The sequence below is a fragment of the Lissotriton vulgaris genome, chromosome 7 (genome assembly GCF_964263255.1).
Source record: "Lissotriton vulgaris chromosome 7, aLisVul1.2, whole genome shotgun sequence".
Lineage (NCBI taxonomy): Eukaryota > Metazoa > Chordata > Amphibia > Caudata > Salamandridae > Lissotriton > Lissotriton vulgaris.
In genome coordinates, this window is record NC_141695.1 from 1439798472 (window position 1) to 1439821821 (window position 23350).

At 43.2% G+C, this 23350-nt stretch overlaps 1 protein-coding gene across 2 annotated transcripts in view; it reads left to right on the forward strand.

The window, feature by feature from the left end:
- L3MBTL1 (L3MBTL histone methyl-lysine binding protein 1) overlaps window positions 1-23350 on the forward strand; it is a 408694-nt gene that overhangs the window by 360421 nt on the left and 24923 nt on the right. For both annotated transcript variants that reach the window (XM_086932247.1, XM_086932248.1), the window contains exons 18-20: window positions 9785-9982; window positions 11562-11611; window positions 13275-13432. In XM_086932247.1, the coding sequence (XP_086788373.1) occupies window positions 9785-9982; window positions 11562-11611; window positions 13275-13432 (406 nt within the window). The remainder of the gene's footprint in view (window positions 1-9784; window positions 9983-11561; window positions 11612-13274; window positions 13433-23350) is intronic.

The following is a 23350-nucleotide window of genomic DNA, read 5'->3' on the forward strand; positions in this document are numbered from 1 at the left end:
GTTTATAGTTGGGCGGATGAATATGCTAAAAGATGCCAAAACAGACCATACACACAGAATACAGAGACATCTTCTCCTGAAAGCGACGTTCCAAATACATCAAGTCAATTAAGAACAACAACCATTCTACCAAAAAAACGATCCTCAGACATCACAAGCTACTGGCGTTCCTTTTTTAGAGGTAGGCCAAACAGAAAGAGACGACCCCCGAGGTCCAAGAGAAATAGAAAAAGAACATCCAAACACTCACAGTAAAACCACAACTGGGAAGAAGGACAAAACGAAGAAACCAATTAAAGAAATCTGGTGATCAATATCTCTGAATATCACTTCACCACCATTGAGTTGCAAACCTTACAGAAGGGCACTTTGTTTGTCCCTACCTACAATGCTAATCATTTTGAAATTTAGATCAGCTTGTTCAAACTCAGGCGAAAAATTAGATTAAGAAATTTTTTTGAAAATGTCACAAAATTCCAAACAAGCAATGAGAATGACCTATTACGTGGATTACGACCCAAAAGGACATACATGCCAACTATCAGTCACAAAAGTTTGGCTATTTTTGAAAACTTAGTGAAACAAGATCTAATGAAACTCAACTTTTCAAAAATCTCCAAAAACAGCAACTTAACAAAGAACGCAATGTCCTGAAGAAAATAGCAAATAATCCTTCAATCATTTGTCAAAGAGCAGACAAAGGCGGAGCTCTGGTCATTATGAATTCCACACATTACACATCAGAAGTAGAAAAACATCTCAATGACCAACAGATCTATGAAAATTAGATATGAATCCCACTGAACAATTTTCGAAGATCTTGCAAGACTTATTACTCAAAGCAGTTAACAATGGAGTCATTAATGAAAAAGTCAAAATATTCCTCACTCAAAACAACCCAAAAAGCCCCACAATATACATGTTGCCAAAAAGCCATAAAGACCTCCACAATCCACCTTTCCGTACAAAAGGTTCAACTAAAAACAGCATACACAAACCAGTTGGACAATTTTTGGATCACTATCTACAGCCAAGTGTATTAAAGATGAAAATCTAGATTCAAGATACTACAGATTTTTTGACAAAATTGCAACAAGTCCAGATATCAAACATGAATTCTGTCCTACTATGTACGATTGCTGTCAAATCATACATATCCATACCCCACCAACATAAAGCAATTGAAAAAACATTATTACAGTCAGAACTGGATCAAGACTTACATGGAATTGCTATATTTCACTCTTTATCAAAGGTATTTTACATATGAAAATTAGTGGTTTCTCCAACTAAGCGGCACTTCAATGGGCAATTGCGCAACACTGGCGTCCGCCAATATTTTCATGATTCAATTTCAGGAGGAGAACATATTGTCCAAAGAGGTATGGAAAATTCACACTAAGCTACATGTGAGGTTCATCGACGATATATTCATCAAATGGACCGGACCAGTCACATTACTAAAGACAGGTTTAAATTAACTAAACTCTATTAACGACATAATCCAATTTACATTCGACATTCAACCAGAACAAATCACATTCTTGGATGTGCAAATCTCAAAAACACTTAATGGTTTTGAAACAGATCTTTTCGGAAAGAAAATTGACAGAAACAACATCCCTCACTATAACAGCTTCCACCAATAATCGCTTAAAAATCACTTACGATATTCACAATTGCTATGGGTCAAAAGAATTGTTTCCAAACCCATCAGACTCTAAAACCAAACAGAAGAGATGTTATCAATATTTGGCGAATGAGGATATCCCAAAGTCATCTTAGACAAAGCACAACTACGAAGTCATATAAGAACTTGCGATGAATTGATGAAAAATACGCTAAAACCAACCCGAAACCACATAGTAGTAGTGTCTAAATTCTTCACTCTGAGTTATGCATACAAAAAGGTAATTAAAAAACACTGTGCGATCTTGAGGATGGAATCAGAATTTAAAAATCTGTTTGCTCAGCCACCAATTTTTGCATATAAAAAAGAAAAAAACTTGGGAGAAATAATGAAAAACTCCAGAAGAAGGTACCCATAACACCAAATTCAAGGACACTCAAGCATGTTACAATTGCAATAATTGTAACAACATCATCCCGGGAACCAAGATGAGTCATCCAAGAAAGGGCACTATCATCAATCTAAAAGTTTCAGCCACATGCAACTCTAAGAAAGTAATTTATTTCTTGAAATGCCCTTGTTGAATGGTATATGTAGGGAAGACTGAAAGGAAAATCAAGGCAAGACTCAATGAACGTAAGAACAACATCCGGAATACGAACACAATGTCAACAGTAGCTTGTCATTTCAATGAACACAGACATAACATAAGTCAATTAAAATATATTGTTTTGAAAACCATTGATAAAATTGAAGGAAGAGATAACACCAGCTTTCTACTTCAAAGAGAGAATGTATAGATTTGAAAATTGGAAGCCCTTAAACTTCACGGAATGAATGACAGGATGGACTTTCAATGTTACCTATAACACAGATCATAATTCATTAGCATATCTAACTACTTATACACTGTACATTTTAACTTTGGCCTGTCTCAATTTTTCGAATCACTTTGACGACTCACACTCCATATTTCCTTCTGGTGTGATGACTTCACCTGTTTTCTTTACATTGAACCCTTATCATCATATGAACCTTATGATTTTATAGAGTGAACAGTTTGTGACCCAGTGGTTTTTAGTTTGAACACTTATTGGCTGTGACGCACTTAGATCTACTTTGATTTTAAGATTCATAACTAATAATTGTATTATTTCCAGAGAGTAGACATGAGAGTACATTTTACAAAGGCATTCTTACACCCATCGTACCACCTATATGATGGTCGATACGGCAGAGGGAACGTTCACTTGAGTTCCACTTTCTTGTTCACTTTCTCAAACTACTCGTTTGCTTCAATGTTTTTCCCTTTTAACTTTTACACTTACCATATCATATCCAATTTGGCCGACACGGCGGATGACATGTTTACTTTAGTCCTATTTTTGCATTTACTATCATACATGCAACTTCCTAAAACCATCCGCCGGTTTCTGCGCTTTTCACTTTCAACTCGACGACGATAGCTTAAATCTCTTACCGGTCTGCTCGGGCCACTTAAATTACTGAGTAAGTTCGATATTTAAATCACGCGAGAGCTATCATTTATGTTTACTAACCGTTTGGTTGCACGACAGTCTTAAAATGTCACTGATATACACTACTCTTTTTTAAGCACGTTTTTATTGAATCTCGGTTTTGGTTGTTTCATCACTCCGCGCCTTAAACTCAGCCATGCTGCTCACACAGAACTTTACTGAGCCACCCTACTTTTTTATAGTACGTTTTCATTGAATCTTCACTCTGGTCGCTCTATCGTTTTTTGCTTTAATAAAGTCACGCTGTTTACACATTACACGTTTCCGCTCACTCGGTTCACTGTACAATCATCACTCGACTTTATCACATTGGGCTCACAATGTTTACCCTTGGTACACTGTTTAACCGCATAGTAGACCTCACCTTTTCAGATTGCGAGTCTTGACCATTTCCAGCACCCCTCACAGAAAACCAGGCACTCAACACCATAAACCTAGATAGATGTTCATATTGTATAATAATGCATTTACTTTGAATTTAAGGATGGTTTCCTCGCTGCATTACAGCATATTTTATTTAATTATAGAGTGATCCCTGATGAAGGGCACCATGCCCAACATGCATTGAATATCGGTGTGAGAAGTTGGCCTGGCATATGATGTCCCCTATTCTAGTGGGCACCTTGCACCAGGCCAAACGACCCTTATTGATGGTAGGTTTAAAGTCAACCTTTATAGAAAGCTATCCTAGTGGTAGCTGTGGAGAGCAGCATTCAGACTAAGACTTAGAGGCGAGTTAGGCTAGTTGTTTTACCAATTATAATCTCTTGAATGAACAAATGAAAGCCCACCACACAAGGTATATATCAAATATATATGTATTTATTCTCAACACAACCCCTCTGGACTCTTTATGAGGTCAGAGGTAAAAGTACAATACAAGGAACTTAATTAGCATACGATAAGTTGCACAGTATACGTTATGCCCTAGGGGCCTCACAAACCATATACTAAAAAAGTGGTATAAGAACCATGTGAGGGTTAGAAAGCAGGCCTAGGGCCTGTAGAACCACTGGGGCTACCAGGAACCACCCAAGGTAAGGACACAGGAGGCCCAAGGGGACTCGTGCAGTGTCTAAACTCAGCCGCGGATCACCATTGACTTTCTATGGAGAACGAACAAGTTACAATTTTAAAGATTAAGAACACTTGGAGGTGAACTACGATGGAACCCTTTTAGACTAGGACACCTCGAGAGTAAAGACCCACGGGAGCACCGTAGTACTCGTGTTACCTCACCCAGGGAAGCCGGGTGCATAGGTGTCTTTTGGTTTTGTTGTCGATTCCTATGGTGAGCTGCGAAGAAATGCTGCAGGCGACCAGAGGAAAAGTGTCTAGGTGGATCCAAGAGTGGATCGGAGTTGTGAAGAACATGAAAGCTGAGGGGACAGTGTCTGGGTCACTAGCCAGTGACCAGGATGGCGAGGAGAAGATGCCAACCAATATCAGGTGTTTTCAGGTGAAAGAGGTGAAGCTTGACACTTCAGCCACGAGGACCAGGAGGCATCGACGACGACCAGGAGCTGGATTTGAGCTGTCCCACAAAGGATGTCGAGTGTTGCATCATCAGAATCTGGATTGGACCCAACAAGCCTTGGCAACTGCATCCCCCGCAAGATGTCGATATTGGCTTTGGTTCAGACCAGCAAGGTCTGGGGGACTCCTCCTTTGAAGGGGAGTCAGAGCACGTCTGTAGCAACCAGGAACGCTCCAGAAATCAAGGATTGGCCTTCGTGGGGGCTCACTTGCCAACGGACTAGGAACCGCGAAGGGGCCTCGAGCTGCTGTGAAGAAAGGGGACTCATGGGTCACTCATGGAGTACTGGCCTCTGTACTTGGGTGCAAAAGGTGCTCGGCGCAGGGGCTTCAAATACCCCAATGCACAACTTCGGGATACCTCGGGGAGAAGGTGCAGGTGCAATAATACAGGATGTCCAGGATTTCCGGTCCCACGTCTGCTTCTGGGCTCGCTGTGGGATCCCTCAGAACCTACGAACTAGAAAGCAAGACCTCAGATCACAGCACCTTGCAGCTCTTGAATGGTGACCTCATCCAAACCAACGCAACTTGGCTGTGCGGGACATAGGCCCTGTATTGCAGCACCTCACAGCTCCTGATCGGCAGCCTTATCAGAATCAATTCTGCACGACGCATCTCGATGCAGGATCTAGAATTGAGCAGTTTGACCAAATGATAATACTGATCATCATGAAGAGTTGATAGTTATTCGGACATCATGAAAGGCTGATTCCTACCACATATCACACGTAATGTCTCTCTTTTTTGTCGCTTTTTAAGGACCTTAGTTTCGTGGCTTTTTCTGTAAGTTTACAGGCAACACTCTACCTTAGAGAGTGTGATTAGCCAGCCACAATTTGTGGCTTCTAGACCCCCGGTTTGTTGTGTTGTTTACATGTCATGCATGGCCTTCCGCAGTGCACTGCGTGCAATTAGCTGCAGGCCCTGCACCCGCGGTCAGGGCCTGCAATTGACCTTTTGGCTGCCAATCCCCGCCATGCAAAGCCCTGTGTCCCACTCTCCAAAGGCAGCCTGCTCCCTGCTGAGGGACGAAGTCACATGGCCCTCTCTTTCAAAGGCACTATTGGCTTATTGGGGACCCCATTTTCCAGGGTTTAAAACATATACATTATGGAAGGTGGTGCACTTCCTCCCAGTTGAGCCCAAATGGGCCCTGGAGCGATATACTGATTATAGGAGAGGGGTCATGTTGCCCCCTCCATGAGTCCTAATGGGCACCTGGGAAGCCATCTTCCAGGGCCAAAATTTCTACATATTTAGGTGAGGGAAGTGTGTGCTCCCGAAGCTCAAATAGGCCCAGAGACCCCATCCCCGAGGGCCACACATTATTTTGTGGAGGGGGATCCTTGGCCCTACTTCTGGAACCTTCAACAGCCCTGGGTACCCCATCTTCTGTGGCCAAACATGTTTATATTAGAGAAGGAGGGCTTGTGGCCCCTGTACCCTGGGGCAATAAATTACCTATAGGGGCAGGGCCCCTTTCCCGAGCCTTTAAAAACCTGGGAACTCCATGCCTTGAGGCCAAATAAAAGGGAAAGGGGCACGTGGCATACATCACCAAGCTTTAAGAGGCCCCAGGTACCCAGCCCTCAGGGCTAATAGTTGTTTTGGGGGAGGGGGATAGTGACCCTCCTTCCCCAAGCCCAAATGGACCCCGGGGACCCCATCCCCTGGGGCCAAACAGTAATACTTGGGGAGGAAGGCACATGTCTCTTCTCCTCGAGCCTTAAGCCCAGGGACCCTTTCTCCCAGGGCTACCACTAATAATAGGGGAAGGGGCGCCCATTCCTGCCCAATTTAGTGTCATTCTGTTCAGCAGTTTTTGTGATAGTGCTGCTTGAAAAAGTCTATGGAAAATAAATGGGAATTTTGCATTTTTGGACACCCCTTTTTTTCTCGGTCCTCTATTGACTGTTCACCCCAAAACTTACCATGCACAAAATTTAGCATACAAACACTTTTTAGGAAAGTTTTGTGAACATTTCCTAAACGATGCCAAAGTCATAAAAAAAATAAAAAAGCATTTCCTACGTAAGTGCTGACCTAACTATAACTACCCAGTGGCAACCGCAAGTGGGTAATGAATATACATATATCATTGGAGCAGGGCGGCCCACGCTGTTTCCTGTGGGACTCCAGTCGGAGGTGAGGGACCAGCACTGGCTTCTGTGGCATCAAAAAAACAATCTTTTTTTAAATTGGATTCTAGGTGGGTCCTTTTAGGATCCTCCCCCCACACAAATTCCTGGGAGTCAGGTATCCCTATCCTGCTCCCTTATACCTTTTTTTCTATTTGGACACAGGGACCAAGTCCCCGAGTTCTGTAATGTCAGCAGCAACATTTGTTTTCAGGTCACAGTCAGCCAATCAGAGTGCAAGCTCCTACGAGACTTGCAGGAGCAATGTGAGCAACAGTGAAAAGCCCTCTTGACCAAACAGATGCTTCTATCTTTTAAAGTTTCACACCTGTGTGACTCCCTGCAAGCTTCTTGCATACCCAACCATCCAGATATCTGCAATTGTTTTACATCTTAATTTTTCAGAAACTACTGGGTAGATTTATGCCAAATCACAAAAAGTGGTTTCTTTGTAAATATCTAGGTTTGTGACACATTTTGAATCATTATTTTTAGTTGTTTTGGCTAGAATGCTGTTCAGAAATCCCTATGGAAACTGCATGGGAAATTGTGTTTTGGGACCCTCTTTTATTCAACTCTGGCTTGACAGATATTCCCAAAACTTTCCAGGAAGAAGTTGATGAGGATGAATTAATTTTTTTAAGTTTTGTGAAGGTTAGTCATAGGGCGCCAAAAGCAAAAAAACAATTCCTTTGGTAATAAGCCTTTAACTATAACTATTCTGTGGTGACTGCCACTGTATAAGATATTTATATATGTATTACAGTAACTTTTCCTTCACTAATTCCTGCAGAGAAGTTACTCCAATTCAATTCAAAATAACTCAAGGAGCTCCCCTGACAGCGTTAATATTGTAATTCCATCTCCCGGAGCTCCTTAAAACCCGGTGCGTATAGCATTTTTTAAATATAGGTGAGCCAAGTCATTTTATTGAATCTTATCAGTGTTCATAACATCCTGCAAAGCAGCGGCATAGTGCATGAGTTCCAGAGTACACCATATCCTTCTCCAAAATAGCAGTGGGTGCAGACTGACCTTGTCTTCTATCGCCTTCCTCTACATATCAAGTAACAGTGACAAGGCTGGAGTACTTAGTGGCAGAAGAGTTACATTTCTAATTAATTGTTCTCTGATTTTACAAGCCCACTGATATTAAATAAAATACAAAGTTCAGAACCATACACAATGGATTTCACAGCCTTGGCTTCGTATATCTGTAGGGGAGGGGCTATTGCTTTGCCAAAGGAGGCGCAATATTCCTTGGAGATGGCATCTGTGACCTGCTTATGCTTAAGGGTTATTTTCTCGAATTGAGGCTTCCAAGACATGGAAGAAGACAATGTGATACCTAGGTAATTAAATGAATCCACCCTCTTGAGTGTCATGCATCCCAGCAGTACATTTCATTTAAAGGTTTTATGTTGATTAAAAGTCATAAATGTTGTCTTTGTCGCATTGATCTCAAACCCACAGGACCTACTAAATTCCTCAAAATTGAGTTATAGTTGTTGGAGCCTACTAGGGGTTTTGGGCATCAATAGGGTGTCATCAGCAAATAAATAAATAGGTGTCTTCAGTGCCACTAAGGTGGGGGCATCAGTAGTGTACTGGGCAAGGGAATGAACTATATCATTAAGGTAAAGAGAAAACAGAGTGGGAGCCGGGCCACAGCATTGACGGACTCCTTTGTTGACAGGAACCCAATCAGTAAGCTGGGCCTGGTTACCCCAACAAACTCTGACGTAATCTCCCTCATGTAAACGATTGACCAGAGCTAAAAGGTCAGTGGGCACACCCATTTCTTGAAGGACCTGCCATAATTTAGAGCGGGAACAAAGTCAAATGCTGACTTGAGGTCAGCAAAGGCAACCTATAGGCTGCCTCTGTCGTTAGAAACCGTCTTCTAGTGTATCAGGAGGAACCAAAAAGCCTGGTCAATGGTGCTGGTTTTCTTATGAAAACCAACTCGAAAGGGGGACAACATCCCATGTTCAGCAGCCCAGTGGTGAATTTGAATCAGCACAAGACGACAAAAGATTTTTCGAATAGAGTCAATGAGACTTAGAGGTCTATATTTGGCAAACGAAGATTTATCCCTTGTCTTAAAAATAGGTATGACCTCAACTCCATTCCATGAGTCCAGAATAGGGGCTTCCCTCGCTATGGCATTGGCTAGGGCAAGAATGCACTTGGACCAGTTTTCTCTGTCATAGACAAATAAATCAACTGGAATACCATCTGGTCCAGAATCTCTGCCAGTGGTAATAGTGTCAAGGGAGGTGGTAATGTCGTCTGGGCCAAACAAGGGAACTGAATGAGTGGAAGGGTTTGCTATAAAGAGCATTTCCCTCCTCAGAAACTGCTGATCTGTCAGAATACAATTTTGGGAATTAATCAAACCAATTAGATGGAGATACGTTGTTTGTGGAGGTAGTGGTCTACCTTTGCCACCCCAGGTGACAAGCGACCAGAATGTGGTGGAGTCTTTTGAATAACAGGCTGTTTTTAGGTCAGACCACCTCAGATCTTCCCATTTTTTTTAGCTTTGATCAAGATAGACTTATACTCCTTTCTCAGAGAACGAATTAGAACAGTGTCCTTAAATGTTATTGCGGAAGCCAGGAGACTTTGTACATGATGACATTCCTTGTTAAACCAGGTGTTAGTTCTAATTTCCTGTTTATGAGTATAAAACACAGAGGCGGAGAAATATGTCAATATGTGCGAGAAAACATTAAGATGTAGGTCATTGACTAGACTCAATTCTCTTTCTGAATTTAGAGATTTGTCCAGATTAGTAAAATTTGATTGTAAGGCTGAACCAATGGCTGATAATGTATCTGGGCGAACAGTTATCGGGCACAATTTAAGCCATCACTTAAATGACTCCTTTTGCTCCTATGTTACTTACCCAATTAGTCTTGCTTTGATTTCTTTAGGAAGTGCCCCACCCCAGGCTGTGATGGGTCAGGTCACGTTACCGGACGGTTCACTGCCCATCACTGTCTCTCAGGATGTCCCCTCGCAGAGAAGAACCAAGGCAGAATGAGGGCTGATTTCTCAGACAATGAAATCTCGGCACGGAAGAGGAACTTGATGAGCTTCTCACCGAGGAAGAAATCACGGCATCACGGAAGGTAATTGTTAAAACCATCATTTCAATCAAGAAAAACATAGAGAGACTGGCTCCAGGTACAGTGCCTGCTAACTTAGTGCATGTGTGACCATGAAGATATGATGGAGCATACGTACAAGCACCTACCGCCACCACAACGTCACCTATATTGACGTTGTGGTGGCGATAGTGGCTGTGCCTTATGTGCAAGGCAGCGTTAAGCCACTTAACGTAGCTTATTAACGCTGCCTTGTACATAAGTCCCCCTTTCACGTTATGGTTAGCGTGAAAGAGGTGGGCAGTGAGTATTGTGGTGGGTGCCCCACTGCAACACCCATTCATTTTGACACTGCCCCCTATGTACAAGGGTGGCGTACTTAGGTGGCAGCGAAACGAGGAGAAATGAATTATGTCTCCTAGTTTTTGCTTTTTACATGTGTGCTGCCTCGTGCAGCACCATAGAAAAAGCAAAATGCCATGTTTTGTTTATGTACAGGAAGGTGTCCCTTCCTGTACAGAACCAAACTTTTTTAAAAAATGCCATTTTGTCACTTTCATGTGTGCTGCATGAAGCAGCACGCATGAAAGTGACAGGATGGCATTTCTAGGAATGATTATGTGCAGGAAGATACACCTTCCTGCACATAAACAATCCTCCCCTGCACGCAGACACCCTTGCACCCTGGTGCAGGGGTGCCTGCGTTGGTGCTAAGTTGCTAAACTTAGCGCCATCGAAGGGGAAACACAAGGCTGCACCACAATGTTGTAAATATGGTGCAGCCTTGCGTTTCCGAAGTGGAGGAGAGAGTCGTTAAGCCAGGAAGGCTAATGCCTCTCTCCTCCACTTCCTTGTACACATCCCCCTATGTGTCTTTAGACTAACCAATCCATCATGCAGAACACAGGAATCTATTTTACGAAGGGTAATGCAGGTTAATGCAGTGCAAGGTAAATATGTATTTCAAGGTCACTAGGTTTGAGTGCTCCTGTCTCCGTCAAACACTGAAATACCCCAGAAAATTAACCCAACAGTTTACTCAAGGTGAGGGAATATGAATGTGGCGGATCACAATTAGAAGATAGCCTTGGTTACGAGTTGCCCGGAGTTTTCTGAGCCATGTGCAAACCTCTGTTTGAGCAGGGTCAGGATTCTGAGTTGTGTGTGGTTCACTAGGGTAATTAATGGTTATGATACAACCTGCACCGTTTGTTACACTTTGGCGGGTCAAACCCAACAGAATTTAAAAAGGGGTACATATTACTGTATTTTAAGAGACAGGAACATTTTGGTGCAGCAAGCATGCTGTTCTCCAAAAACTCAGAATAGGTGTAATTTATTCCACCCAATCAATTGCGATCCTCGGGAATCAGATTATATAAATTGCAATAAACAGCAGGTCACCTCTGGGGCACTCATAATTAGGCCGTATATAAACAGAGTGCATATTGCTGGTAGCGGTGGTAATAGTTGATCTGCCCAGCAAATATTTTCTCCGTCTCTATTCCCTTCACCAGCATCACGTAGAACACTCTAGAATTTTATACCTATAATGTAAATGAAAATGGTGCTGCTTGAGGAACTTCTCTCTTTGTTTTTCTAGAATTGGTCGACCTCCAAAGTATCAGAAGATTCAGCAAATCGACTTCCAACGTGAGTGTTGTTTTCTTTAGTACATGGGTCCCCATAAATGTGGTAGATGTCTATTTCCCTTGGATGAGATGTTCCTTCTTAGCCTCTTTTAGCAATGATGCAATTTCACAGAAACGTGAGCACTTTAAACGTAAGTGTTGGTGTACGTATGTGTGTGTGTGGCAATAAATGTATGAAAATAATAAATGTAGAATAAATGAAGTTTGTGGAGCAATAAATATAGAACTGTAATAAATAAATAATGTCCTTTTTGGGGACTTTGGGTGCATTTTACTTGTCCCAGGACATTTCATATGAAGTGGATAAATTATGTACAATAAAACACATTTCTATTTGTACTGTCTATGAAGTGGTAGGTTTTAAAGCACTCTGAAGGAGGAAAGCCTCTTAATTTTGCCTGAGAACCTCTGACAGACAAACATGACATCTAAGATTGCCCTAATGCATCCGATTGATTTAGAGGTCACCTCCGGGTTGGAAAGGGGCTTTGAGAGTGTCACAAAAAATATTCTGTTTTAGAGACAGCTTTTCACACCAGCCTGCTGTTTGCAAATGCTAAAAATACATTTGCCTGGATATAACAATCTTTAATTAGTCTGCATTATGTGGGGAGATACTGAAATCCATATGAGGAAATCTATCGGCTTCTGATTTAGATTTGGAGCTGCATTCAGCCAAAGACTGGAGCAGAGAGAGATGGCAAAAGAGTAGAAGAGGACACTTCTGAAATATATACAAAAAATGCATTGTTCTTACGCATAGTGCTACATTTGTATGTTTATTATCCGAAGTCAGCTCTTAGAAGAAATTCACTGTATGTGATTAGGGTAGCGAGGTGGTATTGAAGGGTGATTGTAGAAGAACTTCAGCCGGGGGCATATTTACAAAAAAAATGTCTGAGCGTGGTGTTACGCCAAATTTGGGAACGCTGCACTCTGACATTTTTAAAACACACAAATGCGCCGTGTTCACAAGAATATGGCACACCCCTGTGTTTCCCAAAACACTGGAGCTAAAAAAGCTGCCTACTGCCAGAGCAGGCATCCTGCTGCTATTTCGCAAGAGTGCCTGCGTTGCAGGGGCGATTGTTTATGTGCAGGAAGGGAAACCTTCCTGCACATAAACAATCAATAAGGCAATTTGCGCTTTCTATGTGTGCTGCAGAATGCAGCACACATAGAAAGAGCAAAAAACTACGAGAAATGAATGATTTTTCCTCGTATCGCCTTTCTAAGACCAGGTATTCCCTGGCCTTCGTTTTTGGCACTGCCCCAGCCTTGTAAATCTAGGGCAGTGTCAAAAAGCAATAGGTGTTGCGGTAGAACACCCACTGCAACACCTATTGCTCCACCCTTTGCCGCATAGGACTGCGGTCGAAAGGGATATATTTACAAGATGTAGTTAAGAAACGTTAAGTGGCTTTGGGCCACCTTGTAAATATGGGAAATGCTTCTACGACACCGGAGCGTTAAAAAAGTGACATTCCGATGTCAATAGGATATTGGAAATATGCCCCAGTGTCTTTTGGGTGAAGAGGTGGCATTGAGGAGTGGCCATAAGAGAACCTCATCCTGTGCCTCCTTGTTGAAAATGGTTGGAGTCCTGTATCCTCTGGCACCTTCTATTCTCCTTTAAGTGTTGTAATACATAATTTGCTTTGTAGATATTTCCACTGAGAGAATGCACCAGTCACTCTTCATGTCAGCCTTATCTGCGCACCCAGACCGATCCCTGTCTCTCTGCTGGCAGCAGCACTGCAAGCTTCTTCCCGGAGTGGCTGGAATCACTGCAGATGTTGTTGCCAAGTGGACCAGTGAAGAGGTAAGATCCTGACTTCCCTGCAAAAGTGGAGCAAAGATGGAACCATTGCAGTAGAGTGGCTCCATTCCATCACAACCACAGTGGGATCCTAAGTGATATCACATACCTTTTTCCCTGCTTACAGCAAAACATTTCTAGGCAATCTTGAAAGTTGCAAGCAGGATAATATTGGAAATTAAGGTTTCTACTATAATGAAACATTTATTTTGCGCTTAGTAGCCCTATGTGGGGCATTGTGGTACTTGCTACACTGTGCAGGTTGTGTGGTTGAAGTGTGTTGTCTTTGTGTTGATCATATATTGGAAATGTTTCCATGCCTTGCGTGATGACCCCTGAGATGTGGTTAGCGTGTTTTGGGACATATTGCTTAGCAGTGTGGTAGATGAAGAAGTGTGAGAGAGAGGCACACAGTTAATGGTGTTCAGCTAGCGTGAAGCTTTGAACAACTTTGCAGCTCCCTTTATTTTGTTTCTTATGGTTTTAGTCCACATAGACAGTTATTGCACTGGGGTGTCCATTCTGAGTTTTTCTTTTTCAAGTTTGTAACCCTGAGCAGGCATAGTTTGGTGGAAGACATGGTTTAGAGATCTGCTGGGATGGACGTATCATCCCATAGCGGATTGCAATTGTGAGATGTCAAGAAGCTGTCATTGCATGGAGCTTGTTGGGACCTGAAGTGGTGGACTAAATTGAAATCCTCCATTGGCCAATAGCATGTGGCAGACATGTTCAGTTATTCCATGCAAATTCAGGTGGTGATTGGTGGTTTATTGCTGTGGACCGGTGCAGTTCTAAGTGATAGACATGACTCGTAGAAGTTTTGTCTTATAAGAGTGCCAAGCAGTAAAAGGGAATTATTATGAAGTATGTATGAAGTGCAATCCACTGTCCAACCACTGAATGTTATGGTATTAGTAGTAGGTTGACCTAGGAGAATTATATATTGTATTGCGATTGCTTTTATTTAGCGCTTACTACATTTGACGAGACTTTGAAGTGCTTTATGCCAGGCAGCACGCTGCTCCGAAACCAAGGTTTGTTTTTTCCTATTGGTTATTGTTGATTGTTGGGATTAGTCTTGTGCTCTTAGTGAAACACTCTAAGCGTTTACTCCAGTTTGCACATGTTAGATTACATTTGTAGGAGTTAGGTGCGATCTTTAGTGGAAGGGCATATGTGAATCATGCAAATAATTGGCAGTATTAATAGATGTGCTACAGGAGATAGATTGTTAGTTGCTGGCGCATCTCTTAACAAGGGGATGTGAGTTTCTAAATGAGCCTAGGTAATTTTCATAAATATAATAATAGTGATTAAGACAAACATGAATGTGACTCAGAGTGAGGAAGTATGCAGAGAATGGAAAGTAAGGGGAAGTTCATTTGAAAGAAAAAAGGAGAGGCAACAATCATTAAGTCAAGCTCAATATTCATGGGAATACAGAGGAGACATTTTCAGACTGCAAGTAATTTCAGGTTGCAAAAATGTAAAGAGGAACAACATCATTTTTACGTGAAATAGTGCTAAAGTAGGTACTTTTGATAAGCACTAGAATCAGGCCAATGGTCCATCCTCTGGAAGGCCACTACTTCATCAACGCATTCACAAGAACAAACGATCAGCTCTAGGACTGGAAGCATTAAATACTGGCTGGAAGCATATGTAGGGAAATATAGAGAGATTTCACCTGAAACATGTATAGCTGTGTTTTGCTTCCATGTCCTAAACCATTGTGGCAGATTGTTAATATACTCTACTGGAAACTTAATGTTTATAGCATGTGTGGCTGAACCTTAATTAACACTCTGTTAGAGTTGGCTGGGTTCCCTATCCAATCGCTTATCAGGTGCCTGCCCCATGGGCGGGGGGGGGGGGGGGGATGGGAGGCGTGTCTGCATTGTTTTTTTAATACAGAGTTTCAGACAGATCCACTTGAAGAATTCTATTTTTCAGACAGATCCACTTTAAGAATCCTATTTGTGGAGGGTCAAGCAGGATCACCTGATGGGTGGCATCAAGAGGTTCGCCTATTTAGAGCACGGCTTCATGCACAAAATTGTGGATCAAGAAAGATTTTTATCAACAATGTTTCCATTGAAAGAAAGATCCTAGAGCATCAGGGGCATCGTTTTAGTGACTTTTTGTGTCTGTTCTTTAAAGAAGCCCTCACCTTTGGGGTTCATGTTTGAAAAAACAAACAAATGCTGATCAGCTTGTCATATGGTGCTAATAAGGATAGGTCAGCACTGCATTTTTACCAAAAGTGCTACAGAGTAAATGGCTGGCTGAATCCTCGTGCTGCATTCTTTGATTCTGTTTCCTTAGATTATAAAAGCCCCTTGCTTTGTATTTGCAGTATATTTGCATAGTCTGTCAATTGGTCTTTGTCATAGAACTGTAGCACTAAATTAGCTATGTATTGGTCTTTTACCACTTCATCAGAGCAAATGCAGTAGCAACTGAACAGTTGGCAGTGGGTAACATTTCTTTATGTGGTGTGGATAAAAAGGGTAAATCTTGTCTAGGTGTGGGATGTGGCTGGCCCGCAGCCAGGATTGCTGCATTAAGCCGAGCTCTGCAGTTCCAACTCACTTATCTCGCTGCAATCCTCGATGCTGAGACTTCATTGCACACCTGCCTGGTGGTGACGGTGTCCTCCATAACCTGAGGACAAGCCAATGCGATTTGGACCAGATGCTGTTCACTTGTTGGTGCTGGTAGTCCCTTTGTACCCGCAGGTGAGCCCAGAAGCCTGGCCACGACATCGGTGGCTGATGAGCTTGGGGCAGTCTGCAATCCCCCCATCATCATTGTGGGGGAATCAGCAGCCGCATTTGGAGGCTCTAACCCCTGAAACGTCATACTTCTGGGGCCTGTCTCACATGCCTCTACTCCGTCATGAGTGCTGGAATGGCTCCACCTAGCCTCAGGTGACCGCTGCCCCTCCCCTCAGCAATGGAGCACGCCGGCCACGCTAGACAGGAGAGCTGAGAGTTCGTACGCCGAGCAGTTCTAACGTGAGAAAAACAAGCAGCGAGCAGAAAACTAAGGGTGGTTGGCTGGCAGCTCTCTGGTGTGTGGAACAACTTTTCTGGTGAGTCTGGAATCTGACAAAAAGATTTTCTTGTGGCCCAATGAGTGAGAGGCAGAAATAGCCGTTCAAAAATTCTCCCGCTTCCGTTCCCGGTGCTGGTGTGGAGCTGTGGCGCTCCTGTGGGGCCTTTTGCTTTTCGAGCGGGCCATTTTGCCGAGGTTCCTGTACCGAGGGAGAGCATTGTTTTTTCCTGACGGGTTTGTGGTGCCCGGGTGCCCGGTGATCCTGTTTGCCGCTTGCCTGCTCCGGCGTTATTTGGGAGCGTGGCTGGCCTGCATTCTGTGACGTGCTGACGAGGTGGGCCGGCTGACTCACGATGGTTGCAGCGCGTTCACTGTTGTTCCTGCAGTGATCTATGCGGAGCTGTGGGGCAGTTCTGAGAGCAACCAAGAACCAAGGAGATAAGGCAGTTTTGAGTGTATTGTGGCAGGAGCACTCTGGCTGCTGGTTCCTGATCGTGCCTTGACACTGCTGTGGATACCTGACAGCAGTAGTTGTTTGCATCAGTTGTCAGCAATTTGAAATACCTTTATACTGGCAGGAAATACTTTGTGGACTCCAAGGAACCTGCTTGGCCTGGGGGTGGTGGAACGCACCTGACCAAGCAGTTATTGAGCTGAGGAGGCCCAACATTCAACAGCAACTCTTGTTGGCCTGTGTAGCGCTGTGTAGCTCTGCCGTCAAAATTGTGGGCACCTGTAAAGCGAGGTCGAGCCTAGCAGCGTGCATGTGCAGCTCTGCGAGGCTTCTTGTAGGTACTTTGTGTGGGGACTTTTTTTTTTTTGCCACTTGCCTACCGGAGGAAATCTTGCTGTACGGTCCCGCCGAGTCCCGCACATTAAGGCGACATCTCCAGACGGTCCCCCCCGCCGCCGCGACCCACCATCACAGCGGCCGCAGAGCGGGGGGACCACATTGACCAGAGAACCCTGTGGGACGGACCCGCCCACCAGCTGCACTTCCGCGCCCGGAGACGCTTAAAGATCCTGCACCCGTCCCGCGTCGCGGGACGCTCGCGGGCGTTCGCCTCCGGGCTCCAAGGCCGGACGAGACTGGACTGGGCCACCCCTCTTGCATTTCTAAATCCGGGTGAGATACATTCGTGCTCCCATAGCTCCTATTTTGGACGGAAGACTGAAATAGTGAGGGAAAATGTTACGAAATACTGGAGGGAAGGGGAAATGTGGGTCAAGCACAACGAGGGGTGGCCTAACTGGGACTTTGGATGATTTTTTCATAAGAGCGGCTGGGGTGGTTGAGAAAGAGATCGCTCTAACTGAAACACGCCTATCCCTAGAATTAATGGAGGCCAAGCGATCATCACTGGGAGCACTGAAAAATGCTGCTAGCCCTGAGTATGTTGAGCCTAAAACACTAGTCCAATCCATTATAAGCATCCAGGAAGGACAGGAGAATAGGGATTACTCACTAGAATGGGGTGAGGACATATCATCATCAAGCATATTGTCATGCAATAGTATATCTTCTGAGGTTTTCCACCCTATACTGGCAAGAAAGAGTGTCCAGGCAGCTGACCTAGAAACAGGGATATCTAGGTGTGACACACAGATGGGGAAAAGAGAGAGGGGTAGTGGGGGAAATGGGGGCAGGAAACCAAAAATGTTAACATATTCAGGTTTGTCTAGCTCTTCACCTGTTGTTTGGACTAAAATTACCCCTACTAAACCCAATAAACAATCAACTAGTCCGTCAATACCCAATAAACAGGATGACCAGTTGCACTCCAAGGAAAAAATCCTAAGTAATGAATTTCAGATGTCCATTAGTAACATGACTAATCTTCTGAGGTATTTTATACTTCCCCTAACCGAAAGACTAAGGGTCATTGATGCAAAATTGTATGCCCTAAGCGAAACAATTCATGATAATAAACATAAACTGACTACTAAAACACTCCCAGCGAGAAATAGCGATTCACCGAAGCAGCAGGACAAAAGTGTAGCTAAAACTTTATCACAGAACGCGACCCAAAAGCCTAAACCCTCAGTCACTAATGGGTAGCCACACCCTAAGAATACTGTAGATAAGAATTGTGCCCAAACAGGAGGTAATACCATGGCGCTAAGCCCAGAGAACCCACAACCATTGGCACCGAATTTAAGTAATGGCGTTGGCCTCAGACCAAAACAAGTGGATGATAGGGTGTCTCTACCTACCATTAATCTGCCACCAGAGGCGTCACCATTGGTTCTAGTACTGGGAAATGTCCCTGAATTAAATAAGGGACCCAGTGAAAACTATACCCAACTTAAAAATAAGGTGGCACATTGGATAGCGTCCAATACACAGGAGGGTCACAAGGTATGGCATAACATCATAATGGTTAGGAGAGTAGCATGGCTAGGCAGGACACGTAAAAGTAAAATAGGGGATTGCATTGTAATAAACTTTAACACACCGGAACCAGTTAGGAGGATACTGAGTGAGGTCATGTTTAGAGGAGTGACACGATCCCAAGGTATCGAGATCCTGCCACTAGAATACTTCTACAGGGACCTAAACAAATTGGGACCTATGAGACCTATAAGAGGGAGTGAATGGACGTATAATAGGCCATTACAATCTGCAGAAAGACAGGGATGGGGATACATTGGGAGGAGGCATATATATCCAGCAAGAGCCAGAGGTCCACGGACTTATTTCCCATTTTTGAGGGTTCAAACAGGTTTACAGCCCTGTCTAGTCTTAATGACTGTGACTGACTTGGAGAAGGCATAACTAAAGCAAACAATAATGATCCATCTAAATCCATTAACTATGAGGGATATCAGGTATGATGTTTCACTCCCAGGAAAACTTAAATCAAATCAAAAACAAACAGCCCATGTTAGGTGATAATGCCCCCAAGGAGGATAAAAACGCCCTGTATAGCTGCAGCCAGTCGTTCTCTAAAATTAAAGCAAATATAACCAGGGATAAAATATATAGGACCAAGATTAATGAAAAGTTAGGAATCGATATTCCAGCAAAGGGAAATGCAACCACAGAGGTTAAGTCGAACCATATTGCAGCAAGAAGGTTTGATATCTCTCTAGATAAGATATGGTGTAAAATAAATAAAGACAAAATTCCATCTAAACATAAATGCACTAGCACACCAGGCCGTCAAGTAAGTGTTGTGTCCTGGAATGTTTGCGGGCTGGCAAATAAAGTACATGAAACAGCGTGGGGGGAGTTTGTCAATAACATTGATATTTTATGTGTACAGGAAACCTGGGTATTAACTGAAACACATCTAGATGGATTTAAGACCGTCCATATCCCAGCGGTGCGCTCCAGCCATGGCAGGCATAAGGGGGGCTATGTGTCTATGTTTCTAACCTTTTGAACGCTAGTATCGCCCCTGGAAGAACGAGTTCACATTATTTTCAATTGGTCACTATCTCACTAAATCCCTTTGATGTGTTGGTTGTGGTTAACTTCTACAATAATATTAAGAACTCTGATCTCGTAGAAGTATTAACAATGCTGACAGGAGAGTTAAGGGGCATAAAAAATCTGAAAGGGAAAGATTTAATATGGGTCTGGGTAGGTGATTTTAATTTAAATCTATGTGACCGCGAAACATGTGGGTTCCAGGAATACGGGGAGGGGGAAACTGCGGGAAGGAGCCATTTTCAACATAATGGGAAAGGGGAAATTATAAATAGTATCATGGCCACCTTTGATCTTGGCTTTGCTAATAGTTTATGCTCCGCTAAGATGAAGTTTACCTCCACCTTTTTAGCAAGGGGGTTTCACTCTGTCATTGATTTTATTATTATGCCTAATAGGTTCGCCAGCCGGGTGGTTAAGTATGAGATCCTTACCATCGGATTGAGCGACCATTTACCATTAAAAATGCTTGTTAGTGCCCCAGGAAGTAAAAACACCTCCACTATTGAGTCCCTGGCATGGACGCAAGACCTTGAAGTAGCACGCCAAAATGGTCTCGCTCTGAAATGGAGCTCGGTAGATTTAATAAAAACTTTTAAGGAACTACTGGAAAACGCCTCAGCTCCCATTATGGTATGCCTAGAGGAGAAGTCCTCAAATGGTGAAATCCTGGAGGCTTTTAGCCATATTACCACCATTATCCAGAGGGTGCTAACCAGGACCTGTCCCAGCAAAAGTAATAAAACTAAGGGCTGATTTGACTCTCAATCTACCAAGGCATATACGGCCCTTAAGTTAGCTTTAAATAACAAACCTAGGGATCACGAGGCAGTAAGGATACATAGGAAGGCATATAATTTAGTTAGGCGCCAACGCAAGAAAATAATTAAAGAAAAAGCATGGCAGGATCTACTGAAGGCCGCACAGAGTAAAGATGCAAAACTATTCTGGCAGGTAGTCAACACACCGTTCCTTAATAACAAAGAGGTGGCCAGGATGGAAATAGCCATCGACGAAAAGTCCTGGATCGAATTTTTCTCCAATGTCTATAGAAGCACCCAAGAGGAACCGCTAATAGTGAGTGACTTTCTCCCAATCCCAATTGAGTTTACCCTTAAAGAGGTACAAATGGCCATAAACTCAACTCAGAATAACAAAGCCCCGGGACCAGACGGGATCCCTAGTGACCTTTATAAGACGAATATTGATCTATGGGCCCCACTCTGCACGCGGGTCTTAGGTGCTTGTTGTGCCAAAGGTTTTATCAAGACATGGTCGGAATCAGTGATAATTCCCATATTCAAAAAGGGGGACAGGGAGAGCCCATCTAACTATAGACCTATATCTCTCCTAGATTCATTAATGAAAATTGCAGGGAGAGTGGTCTTGAACAAAATACAAACGTGGGCTGAGGAACAAGAAATGTTAACTACTGTACAATACGGGTTCCGGGAAGGGATGGGTACGGTGGAGCAGGTTTTAAACTTTGTAATGCTACAAGGGAAGTACACCAGGTCCAAAGACGGCTGCTTGTATGCAATATTTGTCGACCTCTCCTCTGCTTTTGATTGCGTAGTGCACTCAAAATTATGGGAAACATTAGAGGAGATGAATGTCGACCCTGCTATAGTACTCTTTCTGAGACAATTAAACTCAGGGGCAACTACTAAAGTAAGGTATTGTCCGGGGCGGTAATGTACGGGGTCTTTCCGCACAAAGAAGGGGGTGAGACAAGGCTGCGTGCTGGCCCCACTCCTTTTCTCATTATATACGAACAGTCTAGAGAAGGAATTGGGGGCCAGTAACATTGATTCACCGAGGTATGGTAATAGGCAGATTGTTTCCCTTCTATATGCGGACGACGCGGTATTAATGGCCAGGACGAAGGAGGGCGCACAAAGGGCATTATCTAAGTATGTAGAATTCATGGAGGCTAAAGGTCTTATGTTAACGCCAAGAAGTCTTTTGTGATGTGCTGTGGTAAAGGTGGTGCCAGGTGTAAACATCTAAAAGTGGCAGGCCTCCAAGTGGAACATACTAAAACATTCCAATATTTGGGGGTTGTAATTGAAGGATCAGGCACTTGGGGCCCGGAGGTAAAGAATAGGACCCTAGCTTTCAAGCAATCGATTGCGGCCTTAATAAATTTCTCAAGCAAATTAGGCAAAAAACAGCCTGCAATTATGCTTAGTATCTATGTGGCAAAATGCAGAAGCATTGCTCTGTACGGTGCAGGGATTTGGGGGTATCAGGATGTAACATCACTGCAAATTGTAGAAAATAATTTTTTTAGATACCTCCTTGCCCTTCCTAAGGGCACATCTGTTTATAATTGCCACACCAAACTAGGAATGGACCATTTAACTGACCTGATTAGAATCCAACCAATTTTGCTGTGGCGCAGAGTTTGGGCGGCACAAGAACTTGGCCTAAACCAGGGTATAATCAGAGACGTCATGGGCCTTGATAACGTAATGCGCATTAAATGGCTTGAGTATGTCAGGAAGGTCCTAACCGACCTACAAAGGTCAGAGTGGTATAGTAACCCTAAGCTAATTGGGGAAATCCCCAAGAAAGTCTTGAAACAACTTTGTATGGAGCACTTTAGCCTGATAAGGTGTGTAGGGGAGGTCATCAAGAAAACAGTGACTGAACATCAACTGTCACTGACCACCCATAAAATACAACCTTATCTAAATCTTGTGACTTTAGGGTTTGAACGCTTTATCTTGACCAGATTTAGGTTTAACCTATTCCACCGCCTAGTGACGTTCCCAGTTAAAAATGATTGGAACAGAACTCTTGCCTTATGTCCATGTGATAACATGTCATCCCAAACTACTTTCCATCTGGTTTTGTTTTGTAAACTGTATAAAAAAGAACGTTGTAGATGGATTAAGCAATATTTGAGATGTGGTGCATGGCGGCAATGTAGGCCAGCGTATTTGAATCTGCAGCAGTTGGGGAACCCTGTATGTATAACGACCATGACAGTGTTTTTAAAAAGTGTTTTAAGACTACGGAATTCATTTGAACAGATAAATATTCAATAGATGCACTGCAATGATTTAATACTTTTCTTAATCTAATTGTTATTTATTATTGTTATATTCTATAGATGTATTTTTGTATGCACCTGCTTTTATGATTTTTAACATTGTGAAATCGAATAAAGCTTACTGAAAACTGAAAACTGAGTGCTGGTGGCTGTACCAAGGAACTCTGATGGGTCTGGCCTGGTCCCTGTGTATTGGAGTTGTTGCGGCCGCCACACATTATCGGTGAGTCCCACAATATCATGGCCTAATAGCTGGGGAACTGTCTGATTTAACCACCCAATCCCTAGATGGCTCCCAGTGCTTCTAGTGAGATACTCCAGTGATCCCACTATTCAGCCCCTCCTCTTCTCTGCCTCTCCAAATTGATCA